Here is a 14,762-nt window from a genome sequence, read left to right as displayed (position 1 = left end):
CAGAATGCCTTTGACACTTTGTTTTTCTGTGTCTTTCTCTTAGAACTCCAACCTCAGTGTTCTTTTTATATATAGATGATCAGTATAATTCATTATATTCTCTCCCTCAGCTTTATTTAGGTTTATCTTCTATACCAATAAAAGGGTAATATGCTAATTAGTGCGGATGTCTTCTGGACATTCTTCGTCCTTCCGGGCAAAGCCGTGGTGGCTGTGAGGGCTGAAGGCAGGCAGCTGTGGGCCCAGGCAGCTGCAAGGCCGGGGGCTCAGGCAAACAGTGTGCTCAGCAGTTGGCTGCGAGGCCAGGGGCTGAGAGCAGGGGGGTGATAGGGGCAGTGTCTTTCCCTGATCATCCTGGTCGCCTCCTGCAGAGGAAGGCCAGACTGCTCTTAGGCCCACTCCCCATAGGTCTGGTGGTCAGTGCACATTATAGTGAGAGATTGAACTTGCTCTGCAGGAGGTGACCTTTCGGGTGATGGGGCAGATTGGGGGATGGCACCTGGTAGTTGCTGCCCCCTGATCATCCCCCCTCCTGCTGTTAGCTGGCACTCACCTTGACTGGCCTGGTGCCACCTGCTTGCCTGCCCTGCCCCCTGCCAACCAGTAGTTCTGCTGATCGATCAATTTGTATATTAGGCCTTTATTATATAGGATTATTTGAAGTAACTGGGAATGCTGGTCATTCACATATTATATAATTTTAGGCAAAGATTTTTGGATCTTTGGCTTAGAACCAGCTACATCCTCTCTGAGGATTGACTATTAAAATACAAAATACAATGTTTGCTCCTCTGTAGTTGTCTTTTTTCTGGGATAGTTAGTTTGCTTAAATAATAAAGCCTCTTAACCTAGATCCTCATTTTGTTTTCCTTTGTGTAGAACTTCTTGATAGTATGATTTTATCTCTATTGGGTTTCATTGCCTTTTTATTGATTTTTTTTGCTCCTATGCTGAGTTCAGGCTTTCTTTTTGTTAATTCTCAACTGAGAATATATATATTTTAAAATATATTTTTGATATCAGAGAGGAAGGAAGAGGGAGAGAGAGATAGAAACATCCATGATGAGAGAGAATCATGGATCAGCTGCCTTCTGCAAGTTCCCCCTGGAGATCAAGCTTACAGCCCTGGCATGTGCCCTTGACCGGAACTGAATCTGGGACCTTTCAGTTCTCAGGCCGATACTCTATCCACTGAGCAAAACTGTCTTGGGTGGGCCTGAGAATTACCCCTCCCCCCCGCCCCCATTTATTTTTTGAGAGAGTGGAAGGGAGAGGGAGAGAAAGAGTGTAACATCGATGTGAAAGAGACACATTGATTGGTTGCCTCCTGCACATGTCCTGACTGGACCGGGTATCGAACCTGCAACCCAGGTATGTGCCCTTGATTGCAATTGAACCGACCTTCAGTTCATGGGGGCCCACACTTTAAGCACTGAGCAAACTGGCTAGGGCCAGGCTATCTTTTGAATACAGTTTAACATCGAAGGCAATAGAAAGCTCAGTTTCTGGAACCAGATTGACTGGGTTTTATCCTTGATCTGTCTCTTCCTGTAGTGAATCTCAGCTTCTGCAAAATGGGAATAATAATATCTCAAGGACTGCTGTGACAGTTCAATGAGTTAAAACATAATTAAATTCGCAGAGTATGAACATAGTAGGTCAATAAATATTTGTTGTAAGATTTTTAAAAAGTGGCCAAAACCGGTTTGGCTCAGCGGTAGGGCGTCGGTCTGCAGACTGAAAGGTCCCGGGTTCGATTCTGGTCAAGGGCATGTACATTGGTTGCGGGCACATCCCTGGTGGGGGGTGTGCAGGAGGCAGCTGGTCGATGTTTCTCTCTCATCCGACGTTTCTAGCTCTCTCTCTCTCTCCCTTCCTCTCTGTAAAGAATCAATAAAAAATACATTAAAAAAAAAAAGATTTAAAAAAAGTGTAGTATGTAATGGTTATCTTTCTTGGTTTATAAAGAAGGGTTTTTCTGACTCGGCTAAATATAATAGCATCTCCTGTTAACTCCTCATTCCTTAACTTGCTACATTTTTCTACATGGCACTTATGATTTGATATTAAATGTTTGTCAGTTTGTTTTCCCCTACTGAATTATAACTGTTAGGGCAAGTACTTTGTTTTATTCAAAGCTGTATTCATTTGGTGCATAAAACAGCATCTGATTTATAATATTCAACACATATTTTGTTAAATGATGACTAGATTAAGGTGCATGAGGGCAAATAAAGTTTTTTTAGGGGGTATCTGTTTGACTTTAAAAAATATATATATTCTTGATTTCAGAGAGAGAGAGAGAGAGAGAGAGAGAGAGAGAGAGAGAGAGAGAGAGAGAGAGAGAGAGAGAGACATGGTAGATGAGATAATCATTGATTAGCTGCCTCCTGCACACCTCCTACTGGGGATCAAACCTGCAACCTGGGCATGTGTCCTTGACCAGAATCAAGTCTGGACCCTTCAGTCTACAGGTTGGTGCTCTATCCATTGAGCCAAACTGGCTAGGGCTGTTTGTTTTAATGAGTTAACTGCTTTTTATGAGGGGGAGCGTATTTTTCATTGGCAATGCCTCATTGAACTTTTGTTGCCAAAGATATCTAAGATTTTAGATGCTTACTGCTCTAGCCGATTTGGCTCAGTGGATAGAGCATTGGCCTGTGGACTGAAAGGTCCTGGGTTCGATTCTGGTCAAGGGTACATACCCAGGTTGTGGGCTCAATACCCAGTAGGAGGGTGTGCAGAAGGCAGACTATCAATGATTCTCTCTCATCATTAATGTTTCTATCTCTCCCTTTCCATTCCTCTCTGAAATAAATATAATTTTTATTTTATTTTAAATAAAACGTTATACTTCCTTTTGTTAAGCTATATGTGAAACAGAGCCTGAACAGCCTGTTCGACATTATCCATTATGGGTGAAGGTAGAAGGTGAAGTAGATCCAGAACCAGTTTATATCCCGACGCCTTCTGTCATTGAGCCTACGAAACCATTGTTGTTGCCTCAGCCAGAAGTTTCATCTACTACTGTGAAGGGCAAACTGCTCACTGGAATTAAACCTGCACGGACCTATACTCCCAAACCTAATCCTGTGGTAAGTGGAGTTTTATCTTTTATTGCAGGTTGCAAATACCATTTGTAAAGATGATGGGTTTCAACCAATTTTAAAAATTATTTTCCTTTTTATTTTTATTTACCCCCATTTTCATTTATCCCTCTCTATACCTTCCTCGACTTCCCGCCATACTCTCCACAATCACTACACTGTTGTCTGTGTCTATGAGTTATTTCTTTTCTATTTTGCTCATCCCTAAACCCGTGGTGGGTAAACTGCGGCTCGAGAGCCACCTGTGGCTCTTTGGCCCCTTGAATGTGGCTCTTCTACAAAATACTACGAAATGGTGTTAGAAAAAGTTTTTAAATTTGGCTTTCAAAGACATTTCAATCATTGTACTGTTGATATTTGGCTCTGTTGACTAATGAGTTTGCCGACCACTGTCTAAACCAAATTTTTGGTTTATATTCTATGAATCATTTTACTTTCAGGTAATTTGCCTATAAGCCATCTCCTTTCTGATTTAATTGGTTTAGTTGCTGGCACTTTAAAATGTCATAAAAGAGCTGATACCGGTTTGGCTTAGTGGATAGAGCGTCGGCCTGTGGATTGAGGGGTCCCATCTTCGATTCCAGTCAAGGGCACGTACATTGGTTGCGGGCACATCCCCAGTGGGAAGTGTGCAGGAGGCAGCTGATCGATGTTTCTCTCTCATCGATGTTTCTAGCTTTCTATCCCTCTCTATAAAAAATTAAGTAAAATATATTAAAAATAAAATAAAAATGTCATAAAAGAGGTTACTAGTGTAATTCTTAAATATCACCAAATCTTTTCTTTAGGAAGATTGTATAAAGATAGGCTTTCTGAAAACCTGACTTGCAAAAGTCTGTTTAACATATCTTATTCCTGTAGTATAGTATATTGAGTAATTGAGAAGTAGTACATGTTACTGTTAGAAAACCATTAAGAAAAAGCTTAAAAAAGTAAGATTTAAAAAAATATATATATTTTATTGATTTTGTACAGAGAGGAAGGGAGAGAGAGAGAGAGCTAGAATCATCGATGAGAGAGAGTCATCGATCAGCTGCCCCCTGCACACCCCCCACCGGGGATATGCCCGCAACCAAGGTACATGCCCTTGACCGGAATCGAACCCGGGACCTTCCAGTCCCCAAGTCGACGCTCCATCCATTGAGCCAAACCGGTTTCGGTCAGATTTTTTTTTTTTTTTATTAAATATATTTTCTTGATTTTGTACAGAGAGGAAGGGGGAGAGAGAGAGAGCTAGAAACGTCGATGAGAGAGAAACATCGACCAGTTGCCTCTTGCACAACCCCTACTGGGGATGTGCCCGCAACCAAGGTACATGCCCTTGACCGGAATCGAACCCGGGACCTTTCAGTCCTCAGACTGACGCTCTACCACTGAGCCAAACCGGTTTCAGCAAAAAAAAAGTAAGATTTTCTTAAAGCAAATTTTTTTACATATAGTAATAACAGTAAAGTTCAAGATTCCAAATAACAGTGATTGTAATATGACTGTATGAAGACAGACGGTAAAAGAACTGATAAGCATTTCTGATTACTAAATTCATTTCACCCTCCACAGTCCATTAAGTCAGAGAAAGATCTTTTAGTGCAGTGCCCTTCAGTGGGTCTCTGTACCAGTGCTGATCAAAATCTGTTAACCAGACTGTGATAAAATAAGTACATATAGAAAATAAGAGTAAAATTTAGAAACTTTTATAGCAAGTGGATAGAGATCTATTAAATCTAATACTGTAAAACTTGTGCTTATATTTTCGCCTTTGTTCTTCTAATTACTATTTTGCTTTTTTCTAGTAATTGCTTTTGTATTTTACAAAAGTATTCGTCTATGTTAGACTATTAATTAAGAAATGTAGTTTACCGCAGATCATTTGAGAAACACCGATATGATCTGAAGGATAGGGAGAGAGAGATATAAACATCTCTGATGAAAGAGAATAAATGATTGGCTACCTCCTGCACTCCCCCCACTGGGGATTGAGCCTGCAAACCGGGCATGTTCCCTGACCAGGAATTGGGCTGTGACCTCCTGGTTCATAAGTCGACACTCAACCACTGAGCCACTCCAGTCAAGATGATCAGAATTTTTTTTTTTAATTTAATAAATCTTTATTGTTCAGATTATTACAATTGTTTCTCCTTTTTTCACCCCATAGCTCTCCTCCACCTGGTCCCCACCTCACTCTCTGTCCTTACCTCCCCCCTCACCCCACTGTCCTCATCCATAGGTGTATGATTTTTGTCCAGTCTCTTCCCATACCCTCCACTCAGACACCTCTTTCCCCCTGAGAATTATTAATCCCCTACCATTTTATGCCCTTGATTCTATTATATTCATTAGTTTATTCTGTTCCGCAGATTTTTAATTCACTTGACTTTTAGATTCACTTGTTGATAGATATGCATTTGTTCATAGTTTTTATCTCTACCTTTTTCTTCTTCTTCCTCTTTTTTAAAGTACACCTTTTAGCATTTCATGTAATATTGGTTTGGTGGTGATGAACTCCTTTAGCTTTTTCTTATCTGTGAAGCTCTTTATCTGGCCTTCAATTCTGAATGATAACTTTTCTGGGTAGAGTAATCTTGATTGTAGGTTCTTGCTATTCATCACTTTGAATATTTTTTGCCACTCCCATCTGGCCTGCATAGTTTCTGTTGAGAAGTCAGCTGATAATCATAAGGGTGTTCCCTTGTAGGTAAGTAACTGTTTTTCTCTTGCTGCTTGTAAGATTCTCTCTTTGTCTTTTGCCCTTGGCATTTTAATTATGATGTGTCTTGGTGTGGTCCTCTTTGGATTCCTTTTATTTGGGGTTCTGTGTGCTTCCTGGACTTGTAAGTTTATTTCTTTCACCAGGTGGGGGAAGTTTTCTGTCATTGTTTCTTCAAATAGCTTTTCAGTATCTTGCTCACTCTCTTCTTCTGGCACCCCCATAATTCTGATGTTGGTACACTTGAAGTTGTCCCAGAGGCTTCTTACACTATCTTCAACTTCCTTCTTACGCTATCTTTTTTTTCTGCTTCTCCAGAGGAGTGTCCTTTGCCTTTTTGTATACCAAATCTTTGAGTTGATTCTTGTGTTCCTCTAGTCTTCTGTTGGATCTCTGTATAATATTTTTTATTTCAGTCAGTCTATGTTTAATTTCTAGTTGGTCCTTTTTCATATCCTTGAGGATCTTGTTAAATTTATCAGCCTTTTCTAGGACATTCTTGAAAAACCTTATGACTGTGGTTTTGAACTCTATGTCCAGTCATTTGTTCCCCTGCATTTCTTTCGTTTGTGATCCTTTTCCCTGTCTCCTAATTTTCGCTGCTTCCCTGAGTTGGTAGGGTAGCTTTGTGTGCTGGGTGTCCTATATGGTTCAATGGGTCAGCCTCCCAGTTACCTGAGGTGGACACTCTTGGTGCACCCCTTTGTGGATTGTGTGTAGAGCCTTGTTGTAGTTAAGTCTTGATTATTGTTGGTATCACTGGGAGGAACTGACCTCCAGGCCAATTGGCTGTGAGGACCCGCTGTGTCTATAATGGATGAATTGCTATGCTGGAAACACGTTTATGGGGCAGGACTTGTTCCAGTAGGGCTTTGGTGTTCACTGAATCTGCCTCTTGAATGTGTCCCTTATGAGAGTAGTTGAAATCTGGTATCGTCCCACACTGACCACTAGATACACTAGTTTCTGGATCTCCAATGGAGTGCATGTCAGCTACTGGCTGAGGCCACCCAGCAGGAGCTACAGCGGGAACTACAGTTTTCTCCTCTTTGCTTCGGATTTGGCAGTTTTGGAGTAGTCTGACGAGCTGCAGTTTATTTCGTTAAGTTGCCAGAGAGCAGGCCATTTATATGCAAAAGCTGCTGTGTGTGGAGCCAGGGCGAGTTTATAGAATGTGTGGGGGCGGGGCCTGAGGGCAGGGGGGGAGGGGCTCAGGATGTCACTAGGCTGGGGTGTGGAAAACAGAGATGACTGCCTTTAGCCCTCTCTGCATTTCCAAGTCCCCGTGCTCCAGTGCAGCAAACAATGATTGCTACACGCACCTTTGCAAAAAAGTCACCCTCACTTTTGGACCCAATGGCCGACAGACCAGCTTCTCCCTGTAGGCGTCTGGGTCCCCTCCATGACCCCAGAAACTGGATTTCAAAGTGATCTTGAGTTTGTTTCCCTTTAGGTTGAAATAAAGCCACGCGCCCAGTCGCCCACCACCAACCTAATTCCCATGCCTCTGTACCTCAGCTTTTCAGCTTTTCAGCACTTGTGCTCCATTCAGCCAGCTTTCTCTTGGTTCTGGGTGATAGACGTTTTGTCTTTTAGGTGTAGTTTTTAACTTGTTGTGTGAGGCGGCAGATTAGTTGTTTACCTTGGCCACCATCTTGGTTTCTCTCTGAAATTTCTTGATAGAGAATTCCTTCCTTTCTGATTGCCCTGAGTTTCGGCACATATGAACTATATTTATACTATTTAATTTTAAAATTTGCATTTAAAAATTTCAAGTGTTGTGATAAGAAAAATTAAACATCCTTTGCCTTTTGAAGTATAGGAGGCTCCCCACTCCAATCCCAATATTTGGAATATTTCATTGTATGAAACTTACAGATTCGGGAAGAAGACAAGGATCCCGTCTACTTGTACTTTGAAAGTATGATGACTTGTGCCCGAGTTCGAGTTTATGAACGAAAAAAAGAGGAACAGAGACAGCCGTCACCATCCCCATCCCCATCATTTCTGCAGCTCAGCTCATGTCATTCTAGTCCTGAGAACTGTAATGCAAAGGTGAATTACTTATTGCATACTTTCTCTTTTTAACTTTCAATTTCTGATATTAGAATTGCTGATATTAAAATTTATATTACTACCAGAATAATTTGGAGTAAATCTTGTGAGACAGAGAAGGCTTACTTGATGTATGTATCAATATATCTGTTTCTCTGCAAACCTATTTTAGAGAACAGTTTCTTAGGGTTGTTAAAAATATTACTCTTTTTAATGCTAGAGAAATTTTTAAAAGTTTAAACATTTCTAGTTTAAATTAAATTATCTGTAATTATCAGAATTTGTGTCTTTCCACATTGGTGAAATTTCTAAATAACTGAAACTTGGCCCATTAAACAGCAAATATTTTTCCTTCTTTAATAGAATACAATATAAAATACTATATAAATTCTTTTTTTGGTGACTCAGTCATTATCAGGGATATTACAGAGCAAGTGTATGTGTTTTTGCCACATGTAATATGATATTAAGGCAGCTGTGTATATAGATATGAAGCTGTTGTCAATTTTAATCTTTCTACTGTTTCAGGGCTTCTTTTGGAAGATTTAATCTTATATCCTAGTCTTCAGTGATACTAAACATCAATTTAAGTATTTAAGTATTTTTGTGTTATTTCTTCTTCAGGAGCCCGATGCTGAACAACAGCCCTCGAAACCAATTACCTGTGACCTCGAGGATGATTCTGATAAATCACAAGGTCAGCATGAAAACCAGATCTTAATTATTTGAAAGTAATTATATATGTGTGGATTATAATAAAAATGAGAGGAAACAAAATTACCAATCCATAATATGTTAACCTACTCTGTTTTTAGCTTCTGATAAAATAGAGATGATATAAGTTTTTTCCTGTTATTTGGTCTCTTTATCACTCCTGTCCTAAGAAATAAAATTCATTCATTGTTGTGGCATGTTGTTACAAGAGACATTTAGGATTGAAGTCAGTGATTTTCTTTTTAATTTTATTTTTCAATTACAGTTTACATTTAATATTTTAATATTATTTTGTATGTTTTAGGTGTACAGCATAGTGGTTAGATGATCATAAACTTTACAAAATGTTTCCCTTGATATTTCTAATACCTACCTGACACCATACATAGTTATTACAATATTACAGTATTGTTGACTGTATTTTCTATGCTGTACTTTACATTCCTTTGACTGTTTTGTGACTACCAATTCGTATTTCTTAATAATCCCTTCACCATTTTCAGCCAGTTCCCCAAGCTCCCTCTTCCCCTCTTCTCTGCCATCAGTCTGTTCTCTGAATCTATGAGTCCATTTAAATTTTGTTTGTTCTTCAAATTCCACATATAAGTGAAATCATATGGTGTTTATCTTTCTCTGACTTATTCAATTAGCATAATACCTTCTAGGTCCATCCATGCTGTTGCAAACGGTAAGATTTCATTCTTTTTAAAGGCTGAGTAATATTCTACTGTAGATATGTATGTACCATAGCTTTTTTAAAAAATTCATTTTTGTTAATCCTCTCCCAAGGATATTTTTCCATTAAATTTTAGGGAGAGTGGATGACAGAGGGAAAGACAGAGGAATTTAGATGTGAAAGAAATACATCGATTGGTTCCCTCCTACATGACCCCTGACCGGGGTCTGGGCCAGGGAGGATCCTGCAACCAAGGTTCAACATGTCCTTCACTGGAATTGTACATGGGACCCACCTTTGGTTCCCAGGCTGACACTCTAGCCACTAAGTCAAACCGGCTAGGGCTACATACTTTTTTATCCACTCCTCTATTGATAGACACTTGGGCTGATTTCAAATCTTGGCTATTGTAAATAACACTGCAGTGAATGTAGTGGTGCACATTTCCTTTCTAATTAGTGTTTTGAGTTTCTTTGAATATGTGCCCAAAAGCAGAATTGCTGGTCATAAGGTAGTTCCACTTTTAATTTTTTTTTTGAAGAACCTCCATCCTGTTTTCCACAGTAACTGCACCAATCTGTATTCCCACCAACAGTGCACAAGAGTACCCTTTTCTCAACATCCTTGGCAACACTTGTTTATAGATTTATTGATAATGAACATTCTGACAGATATGAGGCGATATCTCATTGTGTTTTTACTTTGCATTTCTATGATAATTAGTGACATTGAGCATCTTTTCATATATCTATTGGCTATCTATATGTCCTCTGGAGAAATGTCTAGGTCCTCTGCGCATATTTTAATTGGATTCTTTTGTTTTTCTTTTGGTGTTGACTTGTATGTTCCTAGTGTGCAGGTTGGGGCAAAAGTAGGTTTACAGTTGTATGTGAAACATAGTTTATTCTTGTATTATTACTTATTAGTTATATCAGTTTTTTCTATCCATGAGTATGGTATATACTTCCATTTATTAGTATCTTCAATTTATTTTTTCATTGTCTTACTTTTTTTTTGGATACAGCTCTTTTACTTCCTTGGTTAAATTTATTCCTAGGCATGTTTTTCTTTTTTGAAGGTAGTTGTATATGGGATTGTTTTCTTAGTTTCTCTTTCAGATAGTTTATTAATGATATATAAAAATACATCTGATTTCTGAGTATTTTTTGTTGTATCCTGCTATAGTACTTTACTGAATTTATCAGTTCTAGTAGTTTTTTTGGTGGAATCTTTAGGGTTCTTCATATGCAGTTATGTCATCTGCACATAATGACAGTTTTACTTCTTTCCAATTTGGATGCCTTTTATTTTTTGTGTAATTGCTGTGGCTAGGACTTCAGTACTATGTTGAATAAAAATGGTGAAAGTGAATATCCTGTCTTGTTAGTAATTAAAAAAAAAAAAAAATATATATATATATATATATATATATATATATATATATATACACACACACACACACACACACACACACATACATACATATATATATATATGCATGCTAGAGGCCTGGTGTATAAAATTTGTGCACAGGGCCGTGGGGTGTCCCTCAGCCCAGCCTGCACCCTCTCCAATCTGGGACCCCTGGAGGCCAGTCGGACATTCCTCTCACAATCCAGGACTGCTGGCTCCCAACTGTTCGCCTGCCTGCCTTCTTGATTACCCCTAACCACTTCTGCCTGCCAGCCTGATCACCCCCTAACCACTCCCATGCCAGCCTGATTGATGTCTAACTGCTCCACTGCCAGCCTGTTTGCCCCCAACTTCCCTCCTCTGCTGGCCTGGTCAACCCTAACTGCCCTCCCCTGCAGGGTTGATCTCCAACTGCCCTCCCTTGTAGGCCTGGTGCCTCCCAACTGCCCTCCCCTCCTGACCGTCTTGTGGTGCCATCTTGTGTCCACATGGGGGCAGGATCTTTGACCACATGGGGGCAGCTATCTTGTGTGTTGGAGTGATGGTCAATCTGCATATTACTCTTTTATTAGATAGGATAGAGGCCTGGTGCATGAAAGGGAGCCATCTGGTTTGCCCTGAAGGGGTCTCAGATCAGGGTGGAGGTTCCTTTGGGGGTTGGGCGGCCTGAGTGAGGGGCCTTGGTGGTTTGCAGACCAGTCACGCCCCCTCGGGACCCAAGCAGAGGCCCTGGTATCTGGAATTTATTTACCTTCTACAATTGAAACTTTGTAGCCTGGAGTGGAGCCAAGCCTCCTGCCCTCTGTTGGAATTTTTTGTATCTTCTATAATTGAAACTTTGTAGCCTTGAATGGAGGCTTAGGCCGGCAAGAGCAGGCAGAAAGCTTGGCTTCTTCCTTTGCCTATGAAAACCAAGCCTCCCTCCTGCTCTCTATGGCTGTAGCCATTCTTGGTTGGGTTTATATGCATACTTCCTCTGATTGGCTGGTGGGCGTGGGTAGTGGGCACGGCTTGTGAGTGTAGCAGAGTGGTGGTTAATTTGCATATTACTCTTTTAGGTAGGATATATGTATTTTTAAAACTTAAAAAAATATATATTGATTTTTTTATTTTTTTTTTTTTTACAGAAAGAGAGAGGGATAGAGAGTTAGAAACATCAGTGAGAGAGATACATTGATCAGCTGCCTCCTGCACTCTTCCTGTGGATGTACCCACAACCAAGGTACCTGTCCTTCACTGGAATCAAACCTGAGACCCCTCAGACTGCAGACAGATGCTCTATCCGCTGAGCCAAACCAGTTTTGGCTATATTTTTATATTTATATATTTATTTCAGAGAGGAAGGAGAGGGAGGGAGAGATAGAAACATCAGTGATGAGAGATAATCAGTGATCAGCTGCCTCCTGCATGCCCCATTCTCCACATTTGGGATCGAGCCTGCAACCTAGGCATATGCCCTGACTGGATAGAACTGTGACCTCCTGGTTTTAGATCAATGCTCAACCACTGAGCCATGCTGGCTAGGCTGTGATTTTCTTTTTTTAAACTTTTTTTTAAACCTCAGTGTCATTTGTTTAGCTATTGAAATTTAAAATATATATATATATTTTATTGATTCTACACAGAGAGGAATTGAGAGGGACAAAGAGTTAGAAACGACGATGAGAGAGAAACATCCACCAGCTGCCTCTTGCATACCCTCCACTGGGGATGCGCCCACAACCAAGACCGGAATCGAACCCGGGATCTTTCAGTCCGCAGGCTGACACTCTATCCTCTGAGCCAAACCGGTCCTGGCTAGCTATTGAAATTTTTACTCAGGTTCTCAGTAGATATTGCTGTTGGAGAAATGGCAGAGGGACAGAGGAAGTATTTACCTAGCAGAGGCTACTGCCAAATTTGGTGAGAGATAATGTTTAGGGAGTTAACTATTTGTTTTTGGTTTTGCTTCCTAAGATTTCAGACACTAAAGCAGCAGAGGTTTCCAACTTTTTTTTTAAGGAAGCATAATATACCCAAAAACTGAAAATGTTTTGCAGTACATTAAGGTAGTTAGAGGATCCTGCTATGGTGGAGAGATCCTTCCTGAGAGCATGACTACTATGTAGGCTGATAGAATCTTATATTCTGTCATACCTGTAACTGTAGAACTTTGGTTGAGAGGGTCAGCTGTAGAAATCTTGGTGTCTAGTAAGTAGACACCTAGTTAACATGTAAAAACATGGTGAATTGAGTGATCTGTACACAATGTAGAAGTGGAGCAATCCTATCTAGATGTACAAATATATTTCAGAAGTGAAAAACAAAAAGTGATTCAGAAATATTTGCAGTAGAAACTAGAGGTAGTTTTATGTGTATGTGTTTTTAAACCAGATCACTATCTGTTTTGCTGTTTTTTGGTACTGATTGCCTATCATATGTTACAAAGCATCTGGCAAGTATCTTTCCTTTGCCTATATGGATAGCCGAACATTAAACTATCTCTATAAAAGCCAAACGACTAGAATGACTAGTTGCTGTGATGCACACTGGGGTGGCCAACTGGCCTGATCAGTGTCCAACCTCCCAAGACCACTCCCTTCGGCCGGCCCAGCCCCTGATCCTCCCCATTGAGGGCAGGGCCTGTCAGCCAACCTTTCACATCTCCTCCCCCAACCACCACACCCCCCCTCTCCCCGACCCTGCCTAATCGGCTTCCATTGGGGCAGGGTGGCCGGACCCCACCTGTGCACAAATTCGTACACTGGGCCTCTAGTACCAAATAAGCTTTAACCTTGCTTATAGGTCTTTTGTTACTAAGATAATACTTTTTCATGTAATAGGGGTTTTTAGAACAGTCTTAAGTGGGACCGTTTCCTTTTTATTAGAAAGCCTAGTTAGCAGGAGAGTGAGGACTATTATAATCTGATTCTCTGGCATCTTTTTCTTGGAAAACTCCCCAAGTTATGAGTGTTAAATTGCCACATAAAATACGTGGGAATGAGACATTGAGCAACTGTTGAAATTTTTTAAAAAATAAATCTTTATTGTTTAGATTATTACAGGTGTTCCTCTTTTCCCCTCTCCCCCCATAGCTCCCCTCCACCTGATTCCCCACCCCACCCCATGCCCTTACCCCCCACCACTGTCTTTATCCATAGGTGTAAAATTTTTGTTCAGTCTCTTCCCGCACCCCTCATACCCTCTTCCCTCTGAGAATTGTCAGTCTGCTCCCTTTCTATGTCCCTGATTTTATTATATTCATCAGTCCATTCTGTTCATCAGATTTTTTTTATTCACTTGATTTTTAGATTCACTTGTTGGTAGGTATATATTTGTTGTCATTTTGTTGTTCATAATTTTTATTTCTACCTTTTTCTTCTTCCTCCCCTTAAAGAATACCCTTTAGCATTTCATATAATCCTGGTTTGGTGGTGGTGAACTCCTTTAGCTTTTTTCTTGTCTGTGAAGCTCTTTATCTGGCCTTCAATTCTGAATAATAGCTTTGCTGGGTAGAGTAATCTTGGTTGTAGGTTCTTGCTATTCATCACTTTGAATATTTTTTGCCACTCCCTTCTGGCCTGCATAGTTTCTGTTGAGAAATCAGTAGACGGTCATATGGGTACTCCCTTGTAGGTTACTGTTTTTCTCTTGCTGCTTTTAATATTCTCTCTTTGTCTTTTGCCCTTGGCATTTTAATTATGATGTGTCTTGGTGTGGTCCTCTTTGGATTCCTCTTGTTTGGGGTTCTGTGCGATTCCTGGACTTGTAAGTCTATTTCTTTCACCAGGTAGGGAAAGTTTTCTGTCATTATTTCTTCAAATAGGTTTTCAATATCTTGCTCTTTCTCTTCTTCTGGCACCCCAATAATTTGGATGTTGGTATGCTTGAAATTGTCCCATCTTGCTCTTTCTTTTCTTTTGGCACCCCCAAAATTTTGTTGTTGATATGCTTGAAGTTGTCCCAGAGGCACCTTACACTATATTCAACTTTTTGGATTCTTTTTTCTTTTTGATTTTCTGGTTGGGTATTTTGTTTGTTTGTTTGTTTCCTCATATTTCAGATCTTTGGTTTAATTCTTGGGGTCCTTTGATCTACAGTTGAATGTCTATAT

The 14,762-nt window shown here is 40.1% G+C and overlaps 1 protein-coding gene across 23 annotated transcripts in view; it reads left to right on the top strand.

Annotated features, from left to right (window-relative positions):
* The window catches only part of MGA (MAX dimerization protein MGA), a 133,475-nt gene that overhangs the window by 81,082 nt on the left and 37,631 nt on the right, over nucleotides 1–14,762 (top strand). For all 23 annotated transcript variants that reach the window (XR_014796808.1, XR_014796809.1, XR_014796810.1 and 20 more), the window contains exons 10-12: nucleotides 2,869–3,095; nucleotides 7,690–7,866; nucleotides 8,491–8,563. Coding sequence is in view for 20 of the 23 variants with exons in the window: in XM_084904290.1 (XP_084760416.1) it covers nucleotides 2,869–3,095; nucleotides 7,690–7,866; nucleotides 8,491–8,563 (477 nt within the window). In the remaining 3 variants the exon portion in view is untranslated. The remainder of the gene's footprint in view (nucleotides 1–2,868; nucleotides 3,096–7,689; nucleotides 7,867–8,490; nucleotides 8,564–14,762) is intronic.

This window comes from Pipistrellus hanaki (genome assembly GCF_964339955.1).
Source record: "Pipistrellus hanaki genome assembly, chromosome: 1".
Taxonomy (NCBI): Eukaryota; Metazoa; Chordata; class Mammalia; order Chiroptera; family Vespertilionidae; genus Pipistrellus; species Pipistrellus hanaki.
This window is presented reverse-complemented; position numbering and strand designations above follow the sequence as displayed.